General features: G+C 48.5%; 9 protein-coding genes across 9 annotated transcripts; 5 read left to right on the top strand and 4 right to left on the bottom strand.

Moving 5' to 3' along the window:
• Nucleotides 1–1,609: 1,609 nt before the first annotated feature.
• N7474_005097 (uncharacterized protein) lies at nt 1,610–4,352 on the top strand (the record flags this gene model as incomplete). The annotated part of the gene is made up of 5 exons (XM_057196512.1): nt 1,610–1,867; nt 2,220–2,935; nt 2,982–3,727; nt 3,782–3,899; nt 3,941–4,352. Coding segments are annotated over 5 exons (2,250 nt in total), but the record flags the coding sequence as incomplete, so codon positions are not given.
• A 2,910-nt stretch (nt 4,353–7,262) lies between these two features.
• Nucleotides 7,263–9,215, bottom strand: N7474_005096 (uncharacterized protein; the record flags this gene model as incomplete). Its single annotated transcript, XM_057196511.1, has 1 exon — nt 7,263–9,215. The coding sequence occupies one exon, from the start codon at nt 9,213–9,215 to the stop codon at nt 7,263–7,265; it is 1,953 nt and encodes a 650-aa protein (XP_057053907.1).
• Nucleotides 9,216–9,445: 230 nt separating this feature from the next.
• N7474_005095 (uncharacterized protein) lies at nt 9,446–10,978 on the top strand (the record flags this gene model as incomplete). The annotated part of the gene is made up of 1 exon (XM_057196510.1): nt 9,446–10,978. The coding sequence occupies one exon, from the start codon at nt 9,446–9,448 to the stop codon at nt 10,976–10,978; it is 1,533 nt and encodes a 510-aa protein (XP_057053906.1).
• A 305-nt stretch (nt 10,979–11,283) lies between these two features.
• Nucleotides 11,284–13,416, top strand: N7474_005094 (ankyrin repeat domain-containing protein; the record flags this gene model as incomplete). Its single annotated transcript, XM_057196509.1, has 1 exon — nt 11,284–13,416. One exon carries the CDS (start codon nt 11,284–11,286, stop codon nt 13,414–13,416), a length of 2,133 nt encoding a protein of 710 aa, XP_057053905.1.
• Nucleotides 13,417–13,454: 38 nt separating this feature from the next.
• N7474_005093 (uncharacterized protein) lies at nt 13,455–13,871 on the top strand (the record flags this gene model as incomplete). The annotated part of the gene is made up of 1 exon (XM_057196508.1): nt 13,455–13,871. One exon carries the CDS (start codon nt 13,455–13,457, stop codon nt 13,869–13,871), a length of 417 nt encoding a protein of 138 aa, XP_057053904.1.
• Nucleotides 13,872–15,806: 1,935 nt separating this feature from the next.
• N7474_005092 (uncharacterized protein) lies at nt 15,807–16,824 on the top strand (the record flags this gene model as incomplete). The annotated part of the gene is made up of 3 exons (XM_057196507.1): nt 15,807–16,027; nt 16,073–16,382; nt 16,792–16,824. 3 exons carry the CDS (start codon nt 15,807–15,809, stop codon nt 16,822–16,824), a joined length of 564 nt encoding a protein of 187 aa, XP_057053903.1.
• Nucleotides 16,825–22,700: 5,876 nt separating this feature from the next.
• On the bottom strand, nt 22,701–25,073 carry N7474_005091 (tetratricopeptide repeat protein; the record flags this gene model as incomplete). Its single annotated transcript, XM_057196506.1, has 1 exon — nt 22,701–25,073. The coding sequence occupies one exon, from the start codon at nt 25,071–25,073 to the stop codon at nt 22,701–22,703; it is 2,373 nt and encodes a 790-aa protein (XP_057053902.1).
• A 39-nt stretch (nt 25,074–25,112) lies between these two features.
• N7474_005090 (uncharacterized protein) lies at nt 25,113–25,391 on the bottom strand (the record flags this gene model as incomplete). Its single annotated transcript, XM_057196505.1, has 1 exon — nt 25,113–25,391. One exon carries the CDS (start codon nt 25,389–25,391, stop codon nt 25,113–25,115), a length of 279 nt encoding a protein of 92 aa, XP_057053901.1.
• A 10-nt stretch (nt 25,392–25,401) lies between these two features.
• On the bottom strand, nt 25,402–27,413 carry N7474_005089 (uncharacterized protein; the record flags this gene model as incomplete). The annotated part of the gene is made up of 2 exons (XM_057196504.1): nt 25,402–26,685; nt 27,393–27,413. The coding sequence occupies 2 exons, from the start codon at nt 27,411–27,413 to the stop codon at nt 25,402–25,404; spliced, it is 1,305 nt and encodes a 434-aa protein (XP_057053900.1).
• Between the last annotated feature and the right edge of the window lie 5 nt (nt 27,414–27,418).

The following is a 27,418-nucleotide window of genomic DNA, read 5'->3' as shown; positions in this document are numbered from 1 at the left end:
AATCCTTGATCCGGGTTTTCTTCGTAGGACTGCCAATGCCGCCGAATGAAGGCTTTTAGCTCAGCAAAAAACTCCTCAATGGGATTAAGGTCTGGAGAATATGGACACCAGCTTCACACCAGCTTCGGAACACATCTGCTCTATCCGTTCAGAGTGATGGAAGGATGCGTTGTCCATGACTAATACAGACTTCGGCTCCGGCCATTTTCCGCAATGCTGGAGAAGTTGCTCAATAAAATCCTCAAAAACGGACGCATCAGTCGAGCCTCGGAACACTCGAGAGAGAACAACGCCATCTTGGGCATATGCAGGCAGTATCTGATATCGTTGATCACGATGAAATTTCGACACTTGTACAGGCGTCGTACCAAGAGGAGACCAGCCGGTTCGTCTGAATCCTATCCGCTTGTCACACCCAGATTCATCCACGTAGACGAGGTGATATGAGCAAAACTCCGATATCAGATGGCAGTAATCATCCCGTAGATCTGCGTTTCGCTCTTTGGCCTTTTGTCGAGCTGTCTTCTTTGACCACCCTTTGCGATGCAAGGCGTCGCTGTGGACTTTGGTATGGATACGTTGAATTCATCCAGCAAGAACAGTTCCATCTCATGAAGGTATAAATCTGGCTTCTCAAGCAGATGGTCGCACAACTAGACCTCAAAATGGTGCGGTTCTGGTTCCAAGGTCTGGAACCTCGCACCAGAACCTCCGGTTCTGCGGTTCTAAAATATAAGAACCGCACCGCACCGCGGTTCTACGCGGTTCCGTCGCGGTTCGAACCTCGTGGAACCGCGATTGCATAATTTTGCCAAGTTTTTCCTTTTTCGGATGGATAAATTGAGGACTCACCTTAATTCTTTTTCGTTATTAAACACTGTTTTGGTCAATACATGGCTGAGGGTTGCAATGGAACACTTTTCCTCATGAAATTTGGTGTATTTTACTTTTATATGGAAACTCCAGCATGGAAAACTGAAGGTCCCCTAGATTCTGTAAATTCCAAGCTCTTGGTGGTTGATTTTGGTCGATTAGCCGTTAATGTAATGTGTGGAGTGAGAAATATATATTTTGATCTAGCTACTATTCCATCATCTCGCCAGGCCTTTTTCAGTTTACCCCGCGGTGGCAACTTAGAAGCTGTCTTGTCTTAATATCCCACTCCCTTGAAACTACTTATTATTCTTTCTTCTACCTTTCAATACTAGTATTCGCTATTAACACTGTAGAGATGTGATATCTACTGAGGATAAAGGGTTTTAACGAAAATTCGGAGAATTCAGTCACTATGTGGGGTGGACGGAGGTGCCTGATGTGGTTCATGCGGTTCTTGCGGTGCGTTTTGTGGGTAGCTGAGGTTCTTTGTGCGGTCCTACGCGGTTCTCTAAGGTTTCGCGCGGTTCGAACCTCAAAGAACCTCAATATAGTGGGGCTGACTACCCAATCACAACAAAGATTGGAAAGGGTATATCCATAGTCAGCTTTTTCTAGTTTACGCTGGTGCCCGATTCCCCTGGAACTAATTTAGTTCTCTTATTTATAGCCTGGAAACTTCCTGTAGGTCTATTCTACACACTCCTCCCTTTTAATCTCAGCTCTATAGGAGAATATGTCACAGAGCCAGGACTCTCAGTTCTCTGACAGCTATCCTTCATCCATTTTCGAGGATAATCCTGTGGATAACCTCACGTTCCTTTCATCTGATGATTTACAGCCATTCAACCCTGATACTTTATATGGCCAGCACACGCCAGGTTCTACGCCAAACGTTGGGTTCGCCCGGCCAGCGCTTCCGCCCCCCATCCCCGAGAAACTCGAGCACGTCGGTCCTCGAAAGAAAAAGACCTACGTCCTCTGGACAGAGATGGTAAATGACGAATTCGTTGCATGGTGGTTAAAGACAGAGTATGGAAGTCAGACGAAACGGAATATCTCGAGAGCAAGCACCAGGCGGAATGTTGGGAGCATTTTCACCAGGTAGCTACTATTCAAGATGGATCTCCCAAGGTTATGTGTAAATGTGATCATATTCTAAGCCATCCTGCGGACCGTCATCGTGGGACATCCTCCATGAATAAACATTATTCACAAGGTGTAAATTGTCGGAGATTGGCGCCTCGTTCGCAGGATATCAGAAGGCTAATACATAATGGGGTACGTTGAACTATGTATATCTTCTGTTTCTCTGAATCTCTACTAAGATAATCAAATCTGTTTAGGCTAAGCCAGCCCTTCAAAAAGGCACGTTTACCCAGCAAGCTTGGATGGAGAGGATAATCACTTTCATGACTGCTTCACGATTACCATTCCAGCTTGTTGAGCACCCACAATTTCGCGCCCTTATTGAAATGGCCCGGCTTGCTCCATCCTTTCCGGAAATACCATCTGCATATATGGTCCGCCGTCAACTTCAAGAATTAGTTCAAGAACGACAACGCACTCTTCTTCGGACGCTTCCTATGGATGCTAAACTTTCCATTGCACTAGATTGCTGGACTTCGCCCTTTCGGCAGGCCTTTATGGCAGTGACAGCCTACTTCCTCGATAGAGATTGGAACTATCGTGAGATATTACTTGGCTTTGAACCGCTGCATGGGGCGCATACTGGATCTTATCTCAGCACAGTTCTGCTGGACTTACTTAAAAAACATCAGATTGAAGACCGGGTCTTGACGGTTACCACAGATAATGCGTCTAATAACTCAACGTTAATGGACAGCATCCGGGGGACACTCCAGTCACTTGAGCTACCCAACCATATGCCAATCATTCGTATGCCATGCATTGCACATGTCATTCAACTCAGCCTAAAAGAGCTGCTTGGTCAGATGGAAGCAAATCCAAGGAACGAAAGAGAAGAGATGGAATGGACTAAGAGAGATGATGGGACGCGCCGAGAGAACCGCGGAATCGTGCAGACCCTCTCTAAGGTAAGGTTATATATATGCTTTCTAATAGTATCATTATTAATAATATGCTAGATTCGACGGCTCGCGATCTTCGTCAACAAAAGCCCCCAACGCCGAGAGAATTTTTTTTGATCTTCAGACCAAGGAGCCAAAGCTTGTTCCAATACAAGATGTCCGGACACGTTGGAATTCAACTTACTTGATGCTCCGGCGTGCGAAACGCCTACAGTCTGTTCTTAACGACTTCTGCTCGCAATACGACAACCAAGAGCTACAACCAAGCCGCGATGAATGGAGACAGATTGACTATCTTCTTTCAATCACACAACCATTCTTCACCTTCACTACATCCCTTTCCAAGACCAAGGAAATCACTACTCACAGTGTATTCGGAATCTACAACACCCTTTTCTGTCATTTAGAGAAATCTAGAGCTCAGCTTGCGCGAAAGATGGTTGACTGGAAGAAAGTGATGTTATCTGCTATCCATGCGGCGAGGTTGAAGCTCTTGGAGTACTATAAGCTGATCAATGGGATTGATAGTGATCTCTATGCAATTGGTACGATCCTGGCGCCACAAAATAAGCTGGAGTTCTTTTCTGGCAAAGACTGGGAACCACACTGGCGTGTCCGTTACCGCAAGAGCTTAGAGAATTACCTGGTACCATACCAGCAGCGCTATTCAGAGACACAGTCCATATCGAGTAGCCAATCCTTGATAGGAGGAATCTCTGATGTTGATATCCTCGTGACCTCGACCGCATCTCTCCGGCCACAGACAAACACTCATGACGAGCTTTCGCGGTATCTCGGAAGTAGTAGGTTATTTCACTTAGCCTTTTACCTCAAATCTCTCCTGCTGATTGTCATAGGTACCCAACTAATGAACCCACGGATTTACTGGAAGGAACACCAGCATGAATTTCCTATCCTCGCAAGCCTAGCACGCGACGTTCTCACAACTCCTGCTAGTGGTTCTGGCGTTGAGCGGTTATTCAACTCTGCTGGTGATATTTGTCACTATCGCCGAGGCTCGCTGAAATCCAAACAATCCAGGATATTATGTTGTTTATGTGCACAACAAAGTTTGACATGGAATCTGAACAGCTTTCTCTGATTGACGATTATCTCACCACCCAAGAGACGCAAGCAGCAAGGGAGGAAAAGGATGCTCGGAAGGCTGAGTGTGAATTTGATCTCATCAGTGACAGCGAGGATGAGCCTTCAGCAGCCATATCTCAAACCGTCCAACCGGTGAGTGAGCATGCGCTTGGTAAAAGACCATGGGCAGAAAACGTCACAGAAGACCAAGAGCATGTGATTGAACTAGATGAAGAGGATGAAGTTCCCCTACCTGACAATATCCATATACAGGGAGAGGGCAGTACTCAGAGGCGTTCATCAGGACGGCTTCCAAAGCGATCAAGGCGAGATGAAGATTTTGTGTATGAAAAGCCATAGAGTTAGTAGAATTTAGAATGAAAAAGTTTTTGATTTGACCTTTTACAATATACCTTCCATCTAAGCTTTCATCTGACCTTTGAGCTATTCCGTAAGCGAAATACTCAAAAATACAGTCAAAATCTGCACAAAATATGCATATCACGGGATTTCTTGGGTTTGTCCTGTTTGTGGAACCTCCGGTTCGAACCGCACCTCCGCGGTTCGGGTCCAAAAACATCAGAACTGCACCGCGGTGCCAAGGTCTAGCACCAAGAACCGCACCTCCGAGGTGCGGTGCGGTTCAGAACCGCGGCTCTCGCGGTTCCATTACAAGGCCTACGCACAACGCTTCCAGCATGATCGGCGTGATGCTTCGCGGCCGTCCAGCTTTGATGGAAGGAGCTTTGATGGTACCGAATAGCCGCAGATTAGACCGGATCCTGATAATTGCGCGCTTGCTGCAGCCAGCAGCTTGAGCCATCTGGGAGGTGGTTAGTTCACCACTGCTTATCATATCACTGATAAACTCAAGCGTAGATTTAGCTAGATTCGGTGCCATGGTTCATTGCGCCACTAGTGTGGTCAGTTGTGAAGGAAGACGGGTGTGGTGGGACTGGTGGACGTGGGGCAAGGAGATGACAGGTAATACACAGAGGGCCCAGCTTATACAATAATCCGGTATTTTACGGTACAAGGCCAAGAAACCAGGGTTTTTCTTTGACTATGCTAAAAGTAGCCTAGTGTTCCTTGGCACTAGGGTTCGAGAAACAATGAAAGAGTGTAGGTGGTGACACCGATTTCCGGAAGTACTGTAACAAACTCTCCAACCGTTTCACTTCCAAAATGATCCTAAAGTATCTCAGAGGGCCATTGTGGCAGCTGTAGAAAGCACCATTGTGAGTTCCCCGTCCTTACTGATCGTATTATTGATACGTAGGCACTCCGAGGTTGTTTTCCAGTATTCCCATGGCTTTTTTTTCCAAGGAGTCTTGCCCCTCAAAGCCACCTCGTTCTTCGCACTGCTGAGAATATCAATCTGATCGTCTGTGAAAAAACTCTCGGTTTTTACCACACAATCCTTGCAGAGCGTGTGAATGAGAATATGCCGTTTTGACTGGATCACGAAAGACCAGAGGAGAGCCCAGCAAGCACCTGGATCAAATTTCTGAGCGCAAATTTTGATATTGAGGGGCTGATATTTTTCGTTCGAGCATACAATGCATTTCTGCGAAATTGATCCTTTCATCTTGGCTTAACCGTCAATATTGTCTCGAGTAAAATAAAATGGCACTTACTTTTCAGGTTGAGTGAAGCACAGTACTCTGTGATCACAAGGACCCGACATAGACAAGTTCACTCAGAGGACTGGCTGAGTATGCGTATTGGAATCTTATTTCGACAATACCCTGGTGAGGTTTCTGTCTATCTCTCTGTGTGTCCCCTATATATATATATATTGATATTTTGAGACCAGGTACGACGGTGCCAACGTTCTATAAATTTAACCAGATTATTGAGTCTGGAGGGGCAGAGCTAGAGCAAAACAGACATGTATGATCGTTCAGCTGTCGACTCAGCCTGGATGGATAATCTCATTCTGCTCCTTCTTTTGCCAATATTGAAACTAGGACCACATAGCTTATGCATTAACAGCGCCTGCACTCCCCTTACAGGGATCCCAACCTATTACATAGCAGAAATTAAAGAATCTTAGACATCGGCGTTAAACGAAATTTTACTGTCGACCACGAATTCCCAAAATATTTGCGAAATGCAATTGATAGCGCTCATGAGCACATATTGCCTTGGCGACACTGGATATTCACTGTTTACCTTCCTTAGCCCATATGACCAGTGATTGAATCACAATATTTGCGTTGAACGTAGGAGGTTTACCTCACGACGACAAAGCTTCACGAAGTGAAGATCAATATAAATGTTAGCAAGTTGACCAATGTCTAACGTCACAGTCATGGCTAGAATAAATCAAATCGCGTAGTACAGTCGTGCTCGAAATCGCCTTGACCAATATACACTGAGAAACTCTTTCCTGACCCCACTGCCAAGGCGTTAGCGCGGATATTTTATCCAGCCGGCCGTGTTAAATTGAGGGCGCAATAAAATGCGCTATGTACTGTATGTATCCTGACGGAAAATTACACCATGCGTGTACAACGTCGGTGGAATTCCATGGAATCGTATAGTGGATCTGCAAATCATGTGGGAGGGCTGCCTAGTGCCGGGTAACTTGATGATCTTCTAGGCGACTCCAGTTCTCCTTCTCATTCTATGCGGCGTGCGCTAGTCATCACTTGTGAGGCTAAAGTCTATCCTTCTGAACATAATTAATTCGTCGATCTTTCTACCTACCTATGCTATGCTGAGTGTACAGCCAAGTGCAAAACCATCTTCACCGTTGCACACTCACTTAATTCTGGGCCCCACCACCAAGACGCTAATGCGGAAGTTGATTGCAGATCAATGGGGCCTCTGGCTCGCAAATTGCGACTCGGCGTGTATCTCCAACATCAAGTCCTGAAAGTATGATTTCCTACTGAATCTGGAGTACAGGACCCTTGCCCGAACCTCCTCCATATCTACATTTTCACACGGCGCGGTGATTTCTGGATCTGTTTCTCCATTTTATATAAACTAGAACCCAAGTCTCCCCCAGCACAAACGTCAGAGGTTCCAAAGATCTACCGTGCATACCGTCATACACATTATTTTCCATTGAGGCCTAGATGCCACGCACTACAGGAAAGAAAATAAACCCCCGGAATCCGCATATGATGATGAGGATAGGGTTCTCAGTATTGGGATGGCTATCCAAAGCGTATTGTCTCCCTCCAATGAACTGAAAGCTGTAGAACGATAAGACAGAATCATTGATGACAATAGAGGTACTAGTTAATCCATTAGATCGGTGTGCCGCCGGAGCTCCTCGACTATTCGCCAAAAGAACTCCTTTTCAATACCTGGTTCTAGACCATTCATGTCCTCGAGATCCATCTCGTTATCCAGTTTCTTGGTTGAGTCAAGTCCCTTCAAGCAAGTCAGCACGACGGACCGGTACCTTGCTCCCATCTCCGACCCAATCTCGTTTTCCGTCGCCTTTATCAGTGTTGGCGACAATTGAGAATGATTGATCCTTCCATACTGTTCGAAGGATCCCATCTTCTTCCGATCATCGGGGGCCGCAAAGACGAGGATGGGCTCCCAAAACGCGATTTCCATCAAAATCACGCCGAAGCTATAGATATCGTAGCTTTTGCGAAAGCGTGGTATGCCCTTAGCTTCCTGCAACCGATCAGGGTGAATATACATGGCCAAATCCCCAAGTCCCGAAACAGGTCCCCCGGCCCTCTCCATCTCACTAAAAGGGACTGGGCCTTTTTGATCTGGATTAGGGTCCACATGATGATCTGGCCGCGCGTACTGCCAACCACCGACGAAGGGCTTAGTAACATCAAATGTCCCGCCATCGGGGTCCTTGAAGTATATGATGTTGTGGCTGGATAGCTTGCGATGGATCCAACCTGCACAGTGTAGTTGATATAAAGCAAGAGAGAGATTGTAGGCGAGGGCGAAGCGATCATTCAGATCTGGAGCAATGGGCTCTTGAGATTCATAAGCCGAACCTAGAATCTCCCTTAGGGTGACCGGTATTCTTGCAGCGGCACCCCCATTGAGTGAAGGCATCTGATAAACGAACCCAACCACCGGGTGCTCTTGACCGTCGGGCAATCTGCCCGTTGTGTGAGTATAACCTAGGCATCTCAGAACGCGAAAGTCGGTACTAGTAATTGAAGTGCGATGAAGCAGACGGACGAGATGTTTATGGCGCTCTGAAAGGGCCTTCGGTGTAATACACGAGTATTTGTACTCGGCCTGCTGGGAGCGCCACTCTACGAGGACGTATTGCCCCCGCTGATCCGATCCGTTTGGAATGTAATACTGTACTGTCCGCACGTTTGGGACTTCCAGCACGTGGTTGTTCTCAGCGAGAAGGTCTTTGAGGCGAAGCTCGATGAAGTCCTTGAAAGATGTTACAGGAATAACCCAGTCTCCGTCCACTTCTCCGCCATTTCCCCCAATTGTTTCGTTCGACGTTACCGGAGTGTTAATGTCGGACAGGGAAAGAGCAGCAGAAGAGTCTGACGGCTCTGCAAGACTAGTTTTGTTCTGCTGCCGGAGCCAAATAATTCTGGCCGCCTGGTGGTTGTGTGCACCAAAAGAACTCTCGCTAATCTGTGGTAGAGTCGGAGCAATGCTGAGGATCTCTCCAGCGAGGCTCTGAGACAGGGAAAGAGCTTGGGCTTCAGGCAGCAAGCGTTCCAAACCATCATTCAAAGCCGTTAATTCTGACAATAGGGCCGTCAACTCATTCTTGTCTTGCAATACCCATCGGATTTTAGCTCCGATGCTGGTTCGCTGGCTCACGTCGGCGATTCTGCTGTCCAGCTTAGCCTTAGCGACCATAACCTGGGGCAGGGACAACGAGGAACTGTCGGCTATATCCTCTGATATCTGGGGGTCCGCTAGGGCTCGGTATTTCTTGGTCACATGGACATGCTTTTCAAGCAACTGAGCGATTCTGCCCAGTATATCTAAAATCAGCCGTCGCATCTCTCCAATTTCCAACAGGTCGTTTCCTCTCGGGCCCCCATTGAAGGCGTTAGAGAGCCCTCGGCTTTTGCCCCAAAGATTCAACCTCATTGCTTCAACACGAAACCGAATTTCCAGACTGAGAGCTGTGTTACCAATTCTCATAGCGTCTGTCAGGCAGTTGTATGCCGCTATGCAAGTTTGGAAGACGGAACCGAGGGACGCCACCGAAATGGCAAAACTGACTGGTTCCATGATCAGCCTGAGACCAGAAAAAAGTGACAGATATTCGCTTTCCGTGGATGGACTTCTCGACTTGAGACCACTAAAGGGAAAGGGAATATCCGACCCCACGTGATGGCTGGCTGCATGGCCACGTCATACGTTCCCAGATAAGTTTAGTCGACGGGGCTGAAATGTGAATCACACGATAAAGGGACGTTCGGGAATCTTCCCACTCTCACCAACCATCTAACGGGAACAACATGCTCGAAAGAAAAATCGGTTTCCTCGAAGATACCCTGCACTTGAAAGGCCCAGTTTCTCGCCATTACTTTCTCATTTCTCTCCCCTCGCGGTTCTCTGCTACTACCGCTCTGGATCCTGAGTTTGCACCCTGCTCTACTGAGACTACCAGAGATGATATTCCTCGACATATCTATTCCGATATCTTTACGGGCGAGGTTTCCCAATCCTTAATTGGGCAAACTGGACTTCCGCGAGACCCATGGGACATGGATCTTCCATTAGGGTTGTCCTTCAGTCAGTTGTCTGACCTTCTCGTTCAAAACGATGCGGATCCGTTCGCAGTGCAGACGACCGCGTCGTCGTCACATTGGGTTCCATCTATGGCCGTGACAAAGGTTGAAGTAAGGCCCGGATTTTGGGAAGGAGTTATAGTTGTGCTGCTAGCGAAGAACTCACACCGGTCAAAAGCACCGAACGATCTGCTAAAAGAGCGGCAAATTGTCCACTGGTTTGTGAGATACTGGGATACATTGGTGAACAAAAAGAAAGTACCGGAAACCTCGGTGCCAGTGCACGTTGAAGTCGAATCGGAGAGGGTTACTGGAGTATCGTGCGATATGTCACTCCTGAGGGGGAGACTGCGGCGGCGGACACGACGTCTATCCAAGGGAACCGGCACCCCTGTCTATCAGATCGCAAATTTGGCGTCCATCCCTCATGTTTTATCATCAGGGGAAGACTTCTTAAATAATCCAAATCGCGGCCGGCTAAGACGACGCATGAGGCGTCTAGATACGTCAGGCGCACCTAGTATTACTGTGTCAACCAAGACCCTCCGCTGTCCGGCGACCTCGACGACATTCTTTCAAAGACTACCGGGGACCTTTGCTCGCGAATGGAATTTAAACTCTCAAATACTTGGCAAAAAGGCAGCTGCATTACTTCGAAACCAAATTAATATCGCAATCAGTCTGAGATCGATACCTCTACAGTCGTCAGACGGTGAAGGTGACTTCAGCCTGTGGAAGGGATTGAAGCCCCTGCTAAAGCTCACGCCATATCCATATTCCGTACCCTCAAGCAAAGGAGGCCATGAATGCAACAAGTATGTGTGGCTTCAGCAAAAGGAAGACCCTCATTTGGTAGTACCTTCTGGTTGCAAAAACCGTGCTATCGTGGCCCTGGTTGAAGATTATGTTGGCTTGGTAGACAGCTCCTTCGAAGAGTTTGAGTCCCTCAGATATGCCTATATCAGCTCAATAACTGCTGAACAGTCTGTTCCAGGACTCCATGCGGCTTTGTCACTTGACTCTTACTGGAAACATCTATCGTTCCTTGTCATGGGGAATTCAAGGAGCCGTTATTTGCCTTACGCCAAGGGTTATGGTATCAGCCATTATAGGCCAAGAGTGCCGCGAAAGAATTTTAGATATGGAGTATACAATGTGGACACACTTGACAAAACAGCTAGTGCACCGTCGTGGAGAGCAGCTTGGAGTTTTCAAGTATGTTCTAGGACTCCTAGAGTCCCTGAAATCTTCAAAGCCTGACAAAATGTTTAGGAACCTCAGCAGATTCCGGACACCGAATCAGAGGTTTGCCCCCACAATTATAATGATGCTCACGTGGGAGAAGGCGCAAAGCACTATCTTACGATGGGCTGGTTTCGAGTATGTGAAACTTCAAATCCAAAGCTTGCAGTGACTGATCTGTCTTCTAGACCTTTCCTGACCCTCCTTATTTCTTGCATTGGGCTCACGAGTTCTTCCGCCACCCACGCCTTCGTGTGTTTCAAGAAAAGTTGAAGCCAAGGATCGGGGACCCTTCCGAGACTCTCAAATACGATGTTACCGATATGTGGACCTCCCGCCACGGTCCTGAGAAAGGGGATAATAACATTACCATCCAAATCGCAAGAAACACCTGGGAGACTGAGGATAGGCGGAATAGGCTTGACCTTCAATTGTTCCGAAGCTTCAAATATTTCATGGGTCTGGGAACTACTAGGAACATTCATCGCGGCCTAGATTTGGTTGTACAAGCTGCCCGTCATGGGTGTCTTCGATCAAGAGGGATGGTAAAGCGGCTCTTCAAACTCTATGGACATGGGCTGGATATACATGATGATACGTTACGGCATTGGCTGCTCCAGGGAGCGTTGCATGGTTCACTCATTGCATTACAAGACCTCGAAGAAAGCTATCCTGACTCCGAGGAACATCATTTAGCGCAGCAGAAGGCTAAATTCTCTTTCGCTCTCAAGTGGCCCGGCAGTCTCAACTATCAAGAGCATGTTCGCCCAGTTGTTGACTTGGCTGATACTGCCTTGATCAATATGCTGACCACAGATACGCATGTGCCTCAGGCCGAAGCATCCCATCTGCTCAAAACTGTTTGGATCGGTGAAAATCGACCAGACACGTGCAATGGTGTCTATACATTTGGCGGACTTTTGCATATGGCTTGTCTCTTTGGATTCGCCGAAGCCGTTAATCCTCTTCTTGACGCCGGAGTGGAGGTAAATAGCACCAACTCCTCGCGGACGTTACTGACCCCCTTACTTTGTGCCCTACGTCGGGGCCATTACAAGATTGCGAAGACACTCATTGAAAGGGGCGCAGATTGCCGCCCAGATCTTGGATATCCTGCGAGAGAGGTTGACTGGCCCAGTCCACTGCATTATCTCGTATACATCCAGGATGAGCACGAGGCGATGAGGCTAGCTGAGACACTTGTGGCTCGAGGAGCGGATGTGAATTGGATGTGCCCAGCGAATCTGCTGGAGGCATGCGAGCTTTGGCCGCTTGGAAATTCTCTCTCTGTGACACCCTTGAGGTGGGCTATTCTGCATGACAAAGCGCAGCTGGCAAGAAAGTTGGTTCAACTTGGTGCACGTTTCGCCTCGGCCTCGTTCCATGACAATAGCGCTTGGGAGAATGAAACACGGACAAGAAAATGTCTTCTTCTCGAGGCTCCGTGTACCAACTGCGACATTCTATTATTATATTTCGAACAGTTGACATTGTACTATCTACCACCGGAATTTGCCCGCACTCCGCTCGGTCTGCTAGTCTCCGAGGATGATACACCACATCGGCGCCTGCGTTTGGGCTTTGGCGACATGCATCAGATCATTAAAGCTCTTGATCTCCTGCTTACCTTGCAGCCAGGCTATGAAGATGCAGTTCTATGGTCCTCTATCCGCCATGGTCACCTCGCAATTACTCGGCACCTCATAGAAGGCAAGGGGTGGGATATAGAGACGTGCTACTTGGGCCTAAGCTGCCTCCATTCTGCAATACTATATGGGCATAAGGAAGTGGTGTCGTTTCTCTTAGAGCGGGGTGCTAGTCCCACCGCCGTTACGGACTGTAGGAGGCTTACCGTCCTGCATCTGCTTGGCCTGGTTCCACGAGACAAGGAATCAGACATGGACATCCTGGAGCTGCTACTTGACTCCAACATCCCGATTGATGCCACCGAGAGTTGCAACGGCTTAACAGCTCTCCATATATCCGTGCGGAACCGGAAACTACATATGGTTCAGGCACTCCTTGACCGGGGTGCCAACCCTCTTATTCCTGTTACTGATCAGATCGGTCTCCTGTCTGAGGGCAGATCTGGCCTATTTAAAGATTGCGGGCCCAAACAGCACAAGATAGTCGAGGACACTACGATCCTCGGCGAAGTACTGCTACAATGCAATCAGGATGCATATTACTCCCTCCAGTATGCCGAGAAGCTCCTTCGCATATTGCTAGCTCACGCTGCCACAACTCAACCTTCCTTGCTCTATATAGATCGTGCCAAGACTTTTACGATTCTACACATCATTGCACTACTTCCATTTGCGCATCCAAATCGGGTTTTCCGCTTTGTGCTTCGCCGTTTCCCCGAAACTAGCATAAACGTGACTGATTTGAACGGAGACACCCCCTGCATTATGCAGGTCTATCCTGGCAAACAAACAACTTACGCGCCCTCCTAAAGCTAGGCGGAGATGCAACGATTCGCAATTATAACGATATGAACCCAGCAGAGTTAACCTTTTTCGGAGCGCTGATACTAGGTCCACTCGTCCTCGGCTTCAAAAGAAAAGGAGGAACGGACAGCAACTGGCTGGAAAAGCAAGCTCGCAAAAGAGTGACAACAGCGGACGCTTTCCACGAAACTCTAGCAAAGCTGGAGGCGCAAGGTGTGGTAATGGCGGATACCCAGTATCATCATTTAAGGGATTTATTCTCTGCGATGTGCCCGATGCAGACCTACGGAACACCTGCTACGTATTCCCTTAAGCCTCTAGACAGCTTCAGTGTCAGCAGCAGCAACGACCTGCCAGAGGAAGACAAGTCGATGCATTTTTTCGACCCGCCAAAAAGAGACGAGGAGGTTTTCTTGCAGCCTATGGATGGGACGAGGTTTATCTCACCAACTGATCGTTGAACGAGAAGATCAGGGTGCGGTGTGCGTATGACCGAGTAGAAAAATTTTACCAATAGAGCATGACCTTTTTCCTTTGATCTATCGTGATCCTAGGCTATCCATGGCTGGAGATGACCAGGCCGTTTCACCCTGCCCAGATCACATGTCTATAACGAGGTCGCCAAAACTGCAGCCGCCCTTCCCTGTATTGAGTCCTTATTCGGCACCTATGCTCAATCAGACTCGCCAGAGATCCTCTGGCCCTAAAGTTTACCTTAACTACCCCGTCACCCGCCCGAACCGCGCAGTAAACCTCCTAATCTGCTTCCCCCAAGCATATGCCGGATCCCTATTACTCCAAGCACAAACGACAACGCCCCAAAGATCCCAAAGCCCCCATCATATTCATTCCGCTCAGTAAAAGGCGAAACGGCATACATATTCCTTAATGAAATAATACCACGTTGCACAGGCGATAATCAAAATCGGCCCCTCGTTCCCCGAGTAGCTATCTAACAAGCACGAGACCGCCGCGATATTCGCCCCAATAAAGCACAAGTTATACGCCGCCAGACCCCAGATATACGCGAACTGGTTGTAGTTTTCTGTTATTGAGAGTAACCCTCCACTCGATCAAGTAGTGGATGCAAGTCGGTGAATCCTCGTCATATGTTCGACCTTCCTCCCAATCACCGAACTGGAGTAAGGGAAGATTATTCTTTTGTAATGTAGTTTGTTGTAGAGAGGCGTAATCGACAGGGAAGATGTGATCGACGTTTATGCAGCTTATGTCGGACGGGGAGGCGGGTGAGCAACCGAAGTTGTTAGGTGTTGGTGCATATTGTGATGTATCACCCCACCGGTCAAGCGCCATGCTTTGTTGAACGCCATAATCATCATGGCTCATGAGAGAACTAGGAGTCATTTTCTTAGACCTACTATAACGACAGACTGAAGGTGAGTGATTATTAGTTGAGGCTAAACCATCAGGAGCGGTTGAGGGTGTTGTTGGCCTGCAAACTACAGCCAACCGGTCAGAAATAGTCGTTGGCCTCTAGTCTCACTCGTTAAGGTGCTCTAGGCCAAAGAGACAGCCTCACAGGTGATGACCTGCACACGCCGCACAGGATGAGAAGGAGAACTGGAGTCGCCTAGAAGATCATCAAGTTACCCGGCACTAGGCAGCCCTCCCACATGATTTGCAGATCCACTATACGATTCCATGGAATTCCACCGACGTTGTACACGCATGGTGTAATTTTCCGTCAGGATACATACAGTACACAGCGCATTTTTATTTCGCCCTCAATTTAACACGGCCGGCTCGATAAATGATCCGCGCTAACGCCTTGGCAGTGGGGCTAGGAAGGAGTTTCTCAGTGTATATTGGTCAAGGCGATTTCGAGCACGACTGTATCATCGCCCCAAGTTGGAGAGGATATTGTAATGTTGAACAGAATGATATCATCCAAGGTGAAGTAGACAGGATTAGTGTTGCTACCACAACACATTCCTGGCAAACGGAAATGCAAACTTTGTCCACTCGTGGTCAACCGCAATTGCGACAAGCATATTCGGCGTTCGCAGTCTATGTATGACGCATGGAAACACCTAGCATTGCCGTGATCCGGTGAACTATTTTAGGCAAGTGTGGTATCAGTAGCATCTGCGCTACAGTGAATGTTGAACAGAAGAGTAATATCCAACAAGGGATCGTTAAGCTCGTGGGATCTAAACTCGAGAAAACTAGCTTTGAAATGAACGCTTGCAAAGAGGTCTCGCACGGGAACTTGCAACGTTACATAGCGATACGTGACGTTTCACAGATTCCTGTAGTAATACGGCTCTTATCCACGTTTTAAATACCTTCACACTAGTATACAGAGAACGGGATATATATATTCTACCTGTTCTTTTATTCGAACCTCAACTGAATTTTACAAACTATCCATCGAAATGGAGAATTCTATTGAGAGTTCCAACGGAGAGTGTGAATATCCCTCGAGCGAAGATGAGCAAGAATTGAGAGAACAACTACAAAGTGAGCTTTGCGGAAACAAATCTTACGAGGATAGTCCGATTTTCCAACATCAACGAACGTTTTCACTCAGCATCTCTTCGGAATATGTCAAAGATTGGGATTCAACATGTGCATTTCGAGAACTCTATCAGAATTGGTACTAGATTCTAATCGCTGTCTCATTCGCGCTGACCCAGTGTAGGAAAGACGCGATTATGGAAACATTCGACCTGCAACGTCTACAGTTTCGACCATGCTTGGAAGATGATGATGACTTTCTTTCTGTCAAAGTGCCAACCTCAAGCCTCGTCGACGATGACGTTCCCGCTCTGGGGTTCATTCGATATGAGAAGAAAACAGGGCGAGTTATCATGGTCAATGCGTGCGCACAACTTCAGCCTGAAGCTCTTGAGTTGGGACACACATCAAAGTTAGGAAATCCTAAGCTAGCAGGTTGTCATGGAGAAGGACTCAAACTTGCTGCCCTAGTGATGACTCGCAATGACTACAAAGTAAGTATCGCCGCAAGCAACTGCAACTGGAGCTTTTCGTTTCGAGGAGCTTCCAAGTCCCGTTTCTGTTGCACAATAAATCCGACGAAAAAAGGCCCTTTGAGCTGCCAGGTTGATCGGACCCTTGACATGGCTCATTATAGACCCCGTATAGAGAGAGACGTGAGTATCACCATTGGACCAGGGCGAAACAAGGCATATAACAAGGTGTCTCTTGAGGTATTTAAGACATGGTTGGGGGTGACCATCGATGTTTGGGGACCCTCTTACCCCTCCAGAATCATTCAAACCGACTATGGTGACCTGATTCTCGACCCAAAGTTTGAAGGAAAAATCTTTTTGAGAGGATTATTTCTTCCTACGACAGCATCTGAGGCCAGGCCCTTCAAGTTTGGCTATAACTTTGCAGAAGGCAGAGTCAATCGTGACCGACAAAGATTAGCCGACAAGAACGAGGAAGCCAATATAGTACGGCGGATATGGGAATCTGCTATTCAACGAGAAGGGGATGACTTGCTTCCACTCTATGTTGACCTGCTTCAAAATTTTCCACATTCACGGGATGTTGAGCTGGCAGAAAAACTTCTGGATCATTCCACGAGAACTCTTATTTGGAAGCACCTCCTACACAAGGCCAAAGGAAAGGACTTTTATTATAATAAACAGACAGGTCCAAAAGTAAGCAAAACGCAAATTGATTCGTTTGGAATAAAGAAACTAAAATTTTATAGAGCTTTGAAACCATCAAACAGAGCCTGAAAAAAGAGCCAAAGATACTACCAGAGAAGCTCTGGAATTTGTTACGTCTGAATTCACACATTCGGACAGCAGAAGAAGAGGAAATAAATATGTTCAAAAAAGTGGACGTGTGTACAACACCGGACACGTCGTTCGCGAGGATTACTCAGAGAGCTCTGAAGGCAAGCATGGCACTCTTTGACGACACCAAGAGAATAGAAATCTTCTTTGTGCAGAGCGACAATAAGAACATTGATCTACTTTATGATCAAGAGCATAAAATATTGAAAGCCAACCACAGATGGTTACATTTTGATGATACGCACCTGCATCCCTGCAGAGATTTGGCCAGAACCGACATGACAGCTGCCTACATCATCCATCCACTTTTCTGTGATCACATCGTGGAGGAACTTTTCAGAAGGGCCATTACAGTGATCTTCAAAGGTATGCCAGTTTCAAGAATTGGAAGTCACCTCCAGGACGGACTACTGCGATCAGTCAGGAGTAAACTTCGAGCAATGCCATATGGTATCATGCTAAAGTCAACTCCGATTGAAGGATGTCTTGAATTGAGCTGGCTGGATTGTGAAACAGAAGACTTTCTGAGGTTATACGGCTCTCGCATAACTTACCACGTTGTTCTCCACGAGGAGAAATGTATGGATGCGAGGTCTGACCTTTTACATGGAGATGAAGGTTAGTGCAACAAAGAAGAGGATTCTATCCTTCAGATTGACAGTGAGATGTTAAATCTTCGATTACAGTCCTTTGTCATGACGAATTTGCCCCCTGTGGATGCGCTCAAAGGTTCACAAATCAAAATACCAAACTTGTCATCTTTGCAAATTTGGGTTGTGAGAAAAGATATTTTGCAATGGTTTCCTTGAACCGAAAGTCGTCCTTTTACGGAATTCCGTCCCAATCTGTCTTTCCGAACAAGGCAAAATCTAGTATGAAAAGACGCTACCCATTTGCAGAACTTCCAATGCAAGAGCACACGAGGCACGCCGAATTTGCAGCACAGCATACTGCTCAATTGCAAGCCGGGGGAAATGCCCAATCTCAGTCTCAACAGCGGATGAAGGGGGCCGGGGCACACAGTAATATGGGCGATCGTTCTCTACACATGCGAGCAGACACTACGACACACCTGTACAACAGAATATATCAACATCAATTGCTGCTCCTGAGACATGAACTGTCACAGCACTATATGGCACGGTACGGGCCACCGACTCAATATCCGCCGCAGATTGCACAGCAGTATGGGCCAGGACTCGAAAGTCAGGCGAAAGCACGAGCACATAGACTCATGCATGCTGATCGTGAATCTGCCCAGCAACAGCGTGCCAACCAAGTTCCTAGAGGTTGTACAAGCTCAGTAGACACAGCAACGACTGAAAATGAAACTGAGTCCAAGTAGCTCATAATTTAGATGAATACAGCAGATCGCCGACGGGGAATTTTGCGTCTCTTCTGATGGAAAATGGATGATGCTTCGAGATCATAAGCTTTCAAATTTGCTCTTTCCTAACTACGAATTGCGTGTAATAAATCAAGCGCTGTTGGGTTAACTTACTGTTCTGTGACAAAATATCATTAAAACTTTATAAGGCCTCGCTACAATATACAGGAATGCCTTCAATAGCGTGTCGATTCCATTAGGAGGCTGTGGAGAAAGTAAGCGAGGTAAACCAGAGATCGCCTCGCGAGCCAGTGCGATCGAGACGGTGCCAGACTTCGCGGAAGTATACAGTTCTGAAGTCGCGCGCAACGAAAGCAGACTACTAGTGTGAATGGCAATTAGGCCATGGCAGGCTTACTATGCTCAATGTTCGTTTTTAGGAAGTGGTCACTCTACATTTACGTGCAATGAAGTAGCCTGCATACTGTATCGCTTTTTGCGAGGTTCACGCTAAACGAAGTCAACCAACTAACTAACCGACCGTAACATGGTCTGCTAATTTAATTTACTATGTGTAATGCGGTACTGTACAAAATATAGAGTACAAGCAGGATAGATTGGAGTACGAATAAACCGTTCCTTATTCCCCCCAATTTCTCCTCTCTCTATGCTGAGCAGCCAATATTTGTTATACCAAGCAGATAAACCATTATATATTTGCAAAATAATAGATGAATCCTTTCCATTGTCAGTGAGCAAGATCGACCAAATCTCCTGACCAGCAACAAAGATATCGCGGGGATTGAGATCTTGGATGTGGTATGTTATATAAAATGAATACTGCAGTACTGGTTTCTCATCTCGAAACATAAAAGCCCCATCCATTGTCTGTTTTAGAATTGTTACAGAAGGGGACATGCAGAAACCATCGAGTAAGCATTGTGTATTTAATATGATCACAGTGGAGAAAATAATTTCGGAATTCGACATCACGGAGTGCTCGTGAAAACACTCTCTAAATAAACTCCTCGAGTATGCACATTCTCGAAGTGTGCAAAATGGAATAGTGGGGAAAATAGAAAAGATAATATACTGCTTTCCGGAAAGCTCGTGAATTTGGGACCCAACAATACAGTACTTCCGGAAATCGGTGTCACCACCTACAGTGGCACCGCAAAAGTCTGAGACCCCCCTGACTGACCGCCTACTTTCTGCCAATTATTCTGCCGTCCTAAAAACTTCATAAAATTTTCAGATTTAGACTAATACTTAGTATACCAGCCATTAGCGTCAATAATAGCTTGCACACGACGCAGAATGCTCTCTGAGAGGTTCTCTAAAATAGTCAGATCTAGTTCCTGCCATGCTTGCTCTGCAGTGTCAACTAAAATATCTGGAGTTGCGTCATTATTTGGCATATGCAGAAGATCAGGTCGAATCTGATAGATTTTCTGTTTTAATAGCGTCCATAGGTTCTCAATTGGATTAAGATCAGGCGAAAAAGGGGGCCATATCATAACCTCCCGCCCTAGGGAAGCGACATAGTCTCGGACAATATGCGCAGTATGGGATGGAGCATTATCTTGTTGAAATATCGATCTTGGGTCATCGAGCAAAGTTGGTAGGATTCGACGGTATAGATCAAGGATAACGAAGCGATTCACACCTCCTCGGGGTGAGTTTGGATCCCCATAGAGCGGAATAAGTCCAGTCCGTCGAGTTGAGCCCGAAAATGAAGCCCAAAACATCTGTTTAATTTGGAAGCCCTTATATGGAGTAGGTTGGACTTCGCCTTGAATTGGTTGATCTTTTGGGCGGATAAAAGAATACTCTGGTCGAAGTCCAATACCACGCTCGATCGTACATTCGTCAGAGAAAAAGACACGGTCAAAATCCTCTTTTGTATAGCCGGAATATTTGTCTGCCCATGCGAGGCGTTTAGCAGCAGTCTCAGGTGTAAGATAAGGTCTTTTCATGACTCGCCACTTTTTAAGACCCTCAACACAGAGAAGACGAGCAATTGAGTCCTTTTTGCACTTATTACTAACTTCAGAGAGTAGGTCGTCGTACGTGACTCGGGGTTCTTCGTGTATCTTATTAAGGATCTTTTGACGGTCATCCTCATTAAGAACTTTTGGGCGTCCAGATCGCTTCAAAGTCTCTTCTTTATGTCGAATACGTGACCTTAGGCATGTCTTTTTAATAGTTGAGAGCGAGAGTTCGGGGAATTTGTTATGGATCTCCCTATATGACCATCCGGCGGTCTCCTTTAGCGTAGTGATTTGTGTACGAAGATTGACGTCTAGTTCACAATTCTGACGTCTTAGGGTAGGCTCTTGCGCTATAGGAGGTAGGCGAGGGGCAGTAGGAAGAGGGCCCTTCGGTACTGGCCGTGGTCGAGGTAAAGATCGCACGCGAGGCATAGTTGATGATAATAATCATAATAATGTAAACATACTACTATTATCGCGACGCGTTCTACTAGTCTATTTAGGAAAGCGGTATAGGCGGTGAATTAGGGCGGTCAGCTAGGGGGTCTCAGACTTTTGCGGTGCCACTGTCACCCTTTCATTGTTTCTCGAACCCTAATGCCAAGAAAGGCTAATCTACTTCTAGAATAGTCAAGAACGTCCCCAATGTCTAGGCCTTGTTCCGTAAAATACCGGATAATTAAATAAGCTGGGAATATGTTAATTACCTATCACAGCTAGATACTGCTACCTTCTGCCCCACGTCCAACTCTAACTTCGGTCGTCACTGACGACTAATCATTTACACAAGTGGTGGAACGAACTATGGCTCCCAATCTTGCTAAATCTACGCTTGAGCTTATTCATGATATGATCCTCAGTGGTGAACTAACCACCTGCCAGATGGCTAAAGCTGCTGGCTGCAGCAGGCGCGCAATCATCAGGATCCGGTCTAATCTGCAGCTATTCGGTACATCAAAGCCCCTTCCATCAAAGCTGGACGGCCACGAAGCATCTCACTGATAATGCTAGAAGTCTTGTGCGATCATTTGCTTGAGAAACCGGATTTATACCTTTATGAGATGGAACTGTTCTTGCTGGATGAATTCGACGTGTCCATACCTAATCCACGATCTGCGACGCTCTGCATCGTAAAGGGTGGTCAAAGAAGACGGCTCGACAAAAAGTCAGGGGCGAAATGCGGATTTACGTGATGATTACTGTCATCTAATCTCGGAGTTTTGCTCATACCACCTCGTCTATGTAGATGAGTCTGGGTGTGATAAGCGAATAGGGTTCAGACTAACTGGCTGGTCTCCTCTTGGTATAGCACCAGTCCAAGTGTCCAAATTCCATCGTGATCAACGATATCAGATACTGCCTGCATATGCCCATGATGGTATTGTTCTCTCTCGAGTGTTTCGAGGCTCGACTGATGGAACCGTCTTTGAGGATATTATTGATCAGCTTCTCCAGCATTGCGGGAAATGGCCGGAGCCGAAGTCTGTCGTAGTCATGGATAACGCATCCTTTCATCACTCCGACCGGATAGAGCACATGTGTTCAGAAGCTGGTGGGAAGCTGGTGTATTCGCCACCATATTCTCCAGACCTGAATCCCATTGAGGAGTTCTTTGCTGAGCTGAAAGCCTTTATTCGGCGGAATTGGCAGTCTTACGAAGATAATCCGGCCCAAGGATTCGATAACCTCCTAGAATGGTGTGTTGACGTCGTTGGGGGAAGGGGAGAAAGCGCGAAGGGACACTTCCGACATGCAGGTCTGACCATAGAGGAGATGTAGCGCAGCTGCTACCTCGTAGTCCCTAGGAACTTAGTTGTCTCTTAGCGCTTAGCGAATGACTGGAAGCTGCGGGCCTTGAAGTGCCAGCTACAGGGACCAAAAATTACGCACGGGGTTGTCCATGCCATTCTGTATCACAAGGTCTCGACCTTCCGCTCTCCCATGGCTAATAAGGCTGGCTGCTGGGAACACGCCATTGTTAGGTTCGTTCTAATTCGGAGTGGAGAAATTTTATTGATGATTACATACCATGTTTGATTTGTGCCAGGCTCGGCTCAAGCCGATACCTGGAAGATGGAAATTCTGTGCAAGGAGAATAGAGATGGCAGTATATAGTAAGTTAGCTAAACGCCTGAAAACCCCCTCTGACTGAAACTAAAAAGTATGTAGAGCATCCGCTGCCTATACGTCGATGCTCAGCCCCTCCGTTTCCCATTCTATCAACGTCTCATTATTAGACAAAACGTCAGGATGATTAGGCCCTAATATCTGTTTCTGCTTCGCTAAGCACTCTCGTAGGAGCCCAACAGCATCAGCATGTCGACCTGAGGATTTCCAGGTGAAGGCAAGATTGGCTATACTCGTCAGCGTGTCAGGATGGTCCTCGCCGAGCTTCGTCTTGCTAGTCTCCATCACCTGCACGTCGAGCTGCTCAGCCTCCTCCAGCCGGCCCTGGTTCCAGAACGTTGACGACAGGTTGGCCATACTCGTCAGCGTAGAGGGATGGTCCTTGCCAAGCTTCCTCTTGCTCGTCTCCATCACCTGCACCTCGAGCTGCTCGGCCTCCTCCCACCGGCCCTGGTGTGAAAACGTCGACGCCAGGTTGGTCATACTCGTCAGCGTAGAGGGATGGTCCTCGCCGAGGTTCATCTTGCGAGTCTCCATCACCTGCACGTCGAGCTGCTCGGCCTCCTCCAGCCGGCCCTGTTTCCAGAACGTCGACGCCAGGTTGGCCATACTCGTCAGCGTAGAGGGATGGTCTTCGCCGAGCTTCGTCTTGCTCATCTCCATCACCTGCACAAAGAGCTGCTCGGCCTCTTCCCACCGGCCCTGGTCCCTATACGTCGATGCTAGGTTGGCCATACTCGTCAGCGTAGAGGGATGGTCCTCGCCGAGCTTCGTCTTGCGAGTCTCCGTCACCTGCACAAAGAGCTGCTCGGCCTCCTCCCAGCGGCCCTGGTGTGAAAACGTCGAAGCCAGGTTGTCTATACTCGTCAGCGTGTCAGGATGGTCCTCGCCGAGCTTCGTCTTGCGAGTCTCCATCACCTGCCCAAAGAGCTGCTCGGCCTCCACCCACTGGCCCTGGTTCATATACGTTGACGCCAGGTTGTCCATATTCGTCAGCGTGTCAGGATGGTCCTTGCCGAGCTTCGTCTTGCTCGTCTCAACCACCTGCACCCTAAGCCTCTCGGCCTCCTCCCACCGGCCCTGGCGTGAAAACGTCGACGCCAGGTTGGCCATACTCGTCAGTGTAGAGGGATGGTCCTCGCCGAGCTTCGTCTTGCTCGTCTCCACTACCTGCACCCTAAGCCTCTCGGCCTCCTCCCACCGGCCCTGGCGTGAAAACGTCGACGCCAGGTTGGCCATACTCGTCAGCGTGTCAGGATGGTCCTTGCCGAGCTTCGTCTTGCTCGTCTCAACCACCTGCACCCTAAGCCTCTCGGCCTCCTCCCACCGGCCCTGATGTGAAAACGTCGATGCTAGGTTGGCCATACTCGTCAGCGTAGAGGGATGGTCCTCGCCGAGCTTCGTCTTGCTCGTCTCCATCACCTGCACGTCGAGCTGCTCGGCCTCTTCCCACCGGCCCTGGTCCCTATACGTCGATGCTAGGTTGGCCATACTCGTCAGCGTAGAGGGATGGTCCTCGCCGAGCTTCGTCTTGCGAGTCTCCATCACCTGCACAAAGAGCTGCTCGGCCTCCACCCACTGGCCCTGGTTCCTATACGTTGACGCCAGGTTGTCCATATTCGTCAGCGTGTCAGGATGGTCCTTGCCGAGCTTCGTCTTGCTCGTCTCCACTACCTGCACCCTAAGCCTCTCGGCCTCCTCCCACCGGCCCTGGCGTGAAAACGTCGAGGCCAGGTTGGCCATACTCGTCAGCGTGTCGGGATGGTCCTCGCCGAGCTTTATCTTGCGAGTCTCCGTCACCTGCCCAAAGAGCTGCTCGGCCTCCACCCACTGGCCCTGGTTCCTATACGTTGACGCCAGGTTGTCCATATTCGTCAGCGTGTCAGGATGGTCCTTGCCGAGCTTCGTCTTGCTCGTCTCCACTACCTGCACCCTAAGCCTCTCGGCCTCCTCCCACCGGCCCTGGCGTGAAAACGTCGAGGCCAGGTTGGCCATACTCGTCAGCGTGTCAGGATGGTCCTTGCCGAGCTTCGTCTTGCTCGTCTCCACCATTTGCACCCTAAGCCTCTCGGCCTCCTCCCACCGGCCCTGGTGTGAAAACGTCGAGGCCAGGTTGGCCATACTCGTCAGCGTAGAGGGATGGTCCTCGCCGAGCTTCGTCTTGCTCGTCTCCACCATTTGCACCCTAAGCCTCTCGGCCTCCTCCCACCGGCCCTGGTGTGAAAACGTCGAGGCCAGGTTGGCCATACTCGTCAGCGTAGAGGGATGGTCCTCGCCGAGCTTCGTCTTGCGAGTCTCCGTCACCTGCACAAAGAGCTGCTCGGCCTCCTCCCACCGGCCCTGGTGTGACAACGTCGAAGCCAGGTTGTCTATGCTCGTCAGCGTAGAGGGATGGTCCTCGCCGAGCTTCGTCTTGCTCGTCTCCATCACCTGCACCTCGAGCTGCTCGGCCTCCTCCCACCGGCCCTAGTCCCTATACGTCGATGCTAGGTTGGCCATACTCGTCAGCGTAGAGGGATGGTCCTCGCCGAGGTTCGTCTTGCGAGTCTCCATAACCTGCACCTCGAGCTGCTCAGCCTCCTCCCACCGGCCCTGCTGCCTATACGTCGACGCCAGGTTGGCCATACTTGTCAGCGTGTCAGGATGGTCCTCGCCGAGCTTCATCTTGCGAGTCTCCATCACCTGCACCTCGAGCTTCTCGGCCTCCGCCCACAGCCCTCCTAGACGATATGCTGTCGCCAACATTGCAGTGCTATCAAAGGGCGTCTTCATCGGTTACACCCAATAATCTCACTCTCTGCTTCCTCGATTTCGATGCCATCTCCCTCGCGTCCGTAATATTGCCGCTTTCCTGCGCATACCATGCACCTCTGAAAAGCAGCGTAGCCCATTGTAGAACAGACTCTTGCGAGTCTGGCCGTTGCGACATAGCAGATTTCACATGTGGAAAGAGCGACCGACACTGTTCCCAATTTTCAAATTCACCGGTCGGAAACTTCTGGCATAAATTGCTGATGAATCGTTCCTTCCACAGCTCAAGCTGGCCATGAGTTTTTAACCACGTGCGCACGGTTAATTGCACAAGTCGATGCATGGTGAGCACTGCGCTGCGTTCTCCGAACGAAATCAGTGAGTAGTCGCTAAGTGTTGTGATATCATCTTCAAAACGCTGATCTGCGTCAGAGTCAGACGCACTGTCTCCATCCTCTCCACTAGAACTATCTTCATCCTTCTGCAGACACAAATTCCCATTCATTTCCTGGGTTTCCGGAACTCGGAGAACACTCTCCTGGATTCCCTGCCGGTCGAAAAAGCTCATAAGAGAGAGCAGGCCCGCTGCGGATGGTCTTACACCTTGAATATGGTCAAAGGATATTTGCCACGTGAGCACAATAGAGTTCTTGGCCTCCCAGTCTCGGTAAAGAAGACCTGCTTCCCGATCGAGAAGCCGTACTGCTTCGCGATCACTATTCTGGGTTTTTTTTAGGTATTGCGACACAGAGCAACGGGGTGATCGATGTGTGATATAGCCAGCGGCCTGTACGATCGCGAGTGGCATCAATTCGAGCGCCTCAACTAGATGCCCCATATCCTCAAGCTCCCCAGGTGTGTGCAGCTTCTTCTGCAGCAGATCCAGTGCTTCGGCCTTCTTCATTTGTTGAACTGCAATGATGTTCTTCTGACCGGCGATGTCCAGCGCTACTCTTCTATTCCGACTTGTGATAATGATGCAGCCATTTGAGCTTTCGAGGAGGTACCTTAGCGGTGGCTGCGTCGAGGCATTAGTCTGGCTATTTGCCTGGCCCTCCTGAGCGGTCGCCGAAGGTTTGCGGAGGAGCCCGTCATCGTCGACGTTATCGAGGATGAGAATCCATTTTCCGATCTTTTCGTCCTGTAGCCAATTCCCGACGAGTTGGAATATATTAGCCGTGCGATCCTGCCGCCCTAGAATCTTGACTCGATCCGCAAGGTCACGGAGGCTTTTCTCGCAGCGGGCCGTGTTGCTCGCATGGATCCAGAAGACCCATGTATCCGCTGACTGCCGTCGGACCTAGTGGGCGTACTCGATGACAAGTTGTGTTTTCCTGTTGCAAAGTCAGCATTGAACGAATCGCCTTTACGCCGAGTTGCCCCTACCCAACGCCGCCAAGGCCGACGAGCGCTATTCTGGACCCCGGGATCGAAGCTTTTTCGTGAATCTGGTCGAGTGCATCGCGACTAACAAAGTCTGGGTCATGGGGGAATGGCACGGTCGATAGAGGCTCTGGGCGGGGTTCCGGTCGCTCTGGGACGGGAGCGACTATTAGTCAATCTGGCTTTCACAATGTTCTAACAGCCCCTGAAACCTACCCGGGGGAAGATGAATCGGACCGTTATTAATCCCGACCTGAAACCCATTATTCACACCAGGAAATGTTACCGATGTCGATGTCATTATAAAAGCAACACATGGAATGTTACGTCGGTTCTCAGGAAGGGTGATAGGAACGGGCCATATAACGAGTGAGGGGCATCTCAGCCCATCATCAGATGACTGGACGGCGCTACGCGCTATACACTATTAGAAGAGACCAAATTAATCAGTCCCGGGTTGTAGCCTGAATGCCGATTATCCCGCATATCCGGCACCAGGAACACTACCACCATTACCCTGCCAGCTGTCAACAACGACCCAAGTCTTCTCGCATACATCGGCGTACCATCATCATCAAAAGGAGTGGAAGTCATCTCCCCACGGTAAGATACCGCTGAGGAGCCTAGAAACATCGTTG

The sequence above is a fragment of the Penicillium riverlandense genome (assembly GCF_028828495.1).
Source record: "Penicillium riverlandense strain IBT 135883 chromosome Unknown utg000003l_segment0_segment0, whole genome shotgun sequence".
Classification (NCBI taxonomy): domain Eukaryota; kingdom Fungi; phylum Ascomycota; class Eurotiomycetes; order Eurotiales; family Aspergillaceae; genus Penicillium; species Penicillium riverlandense.
This window is presented reverse-complemented; position numbering and strand designations above follow the sequence as displayed.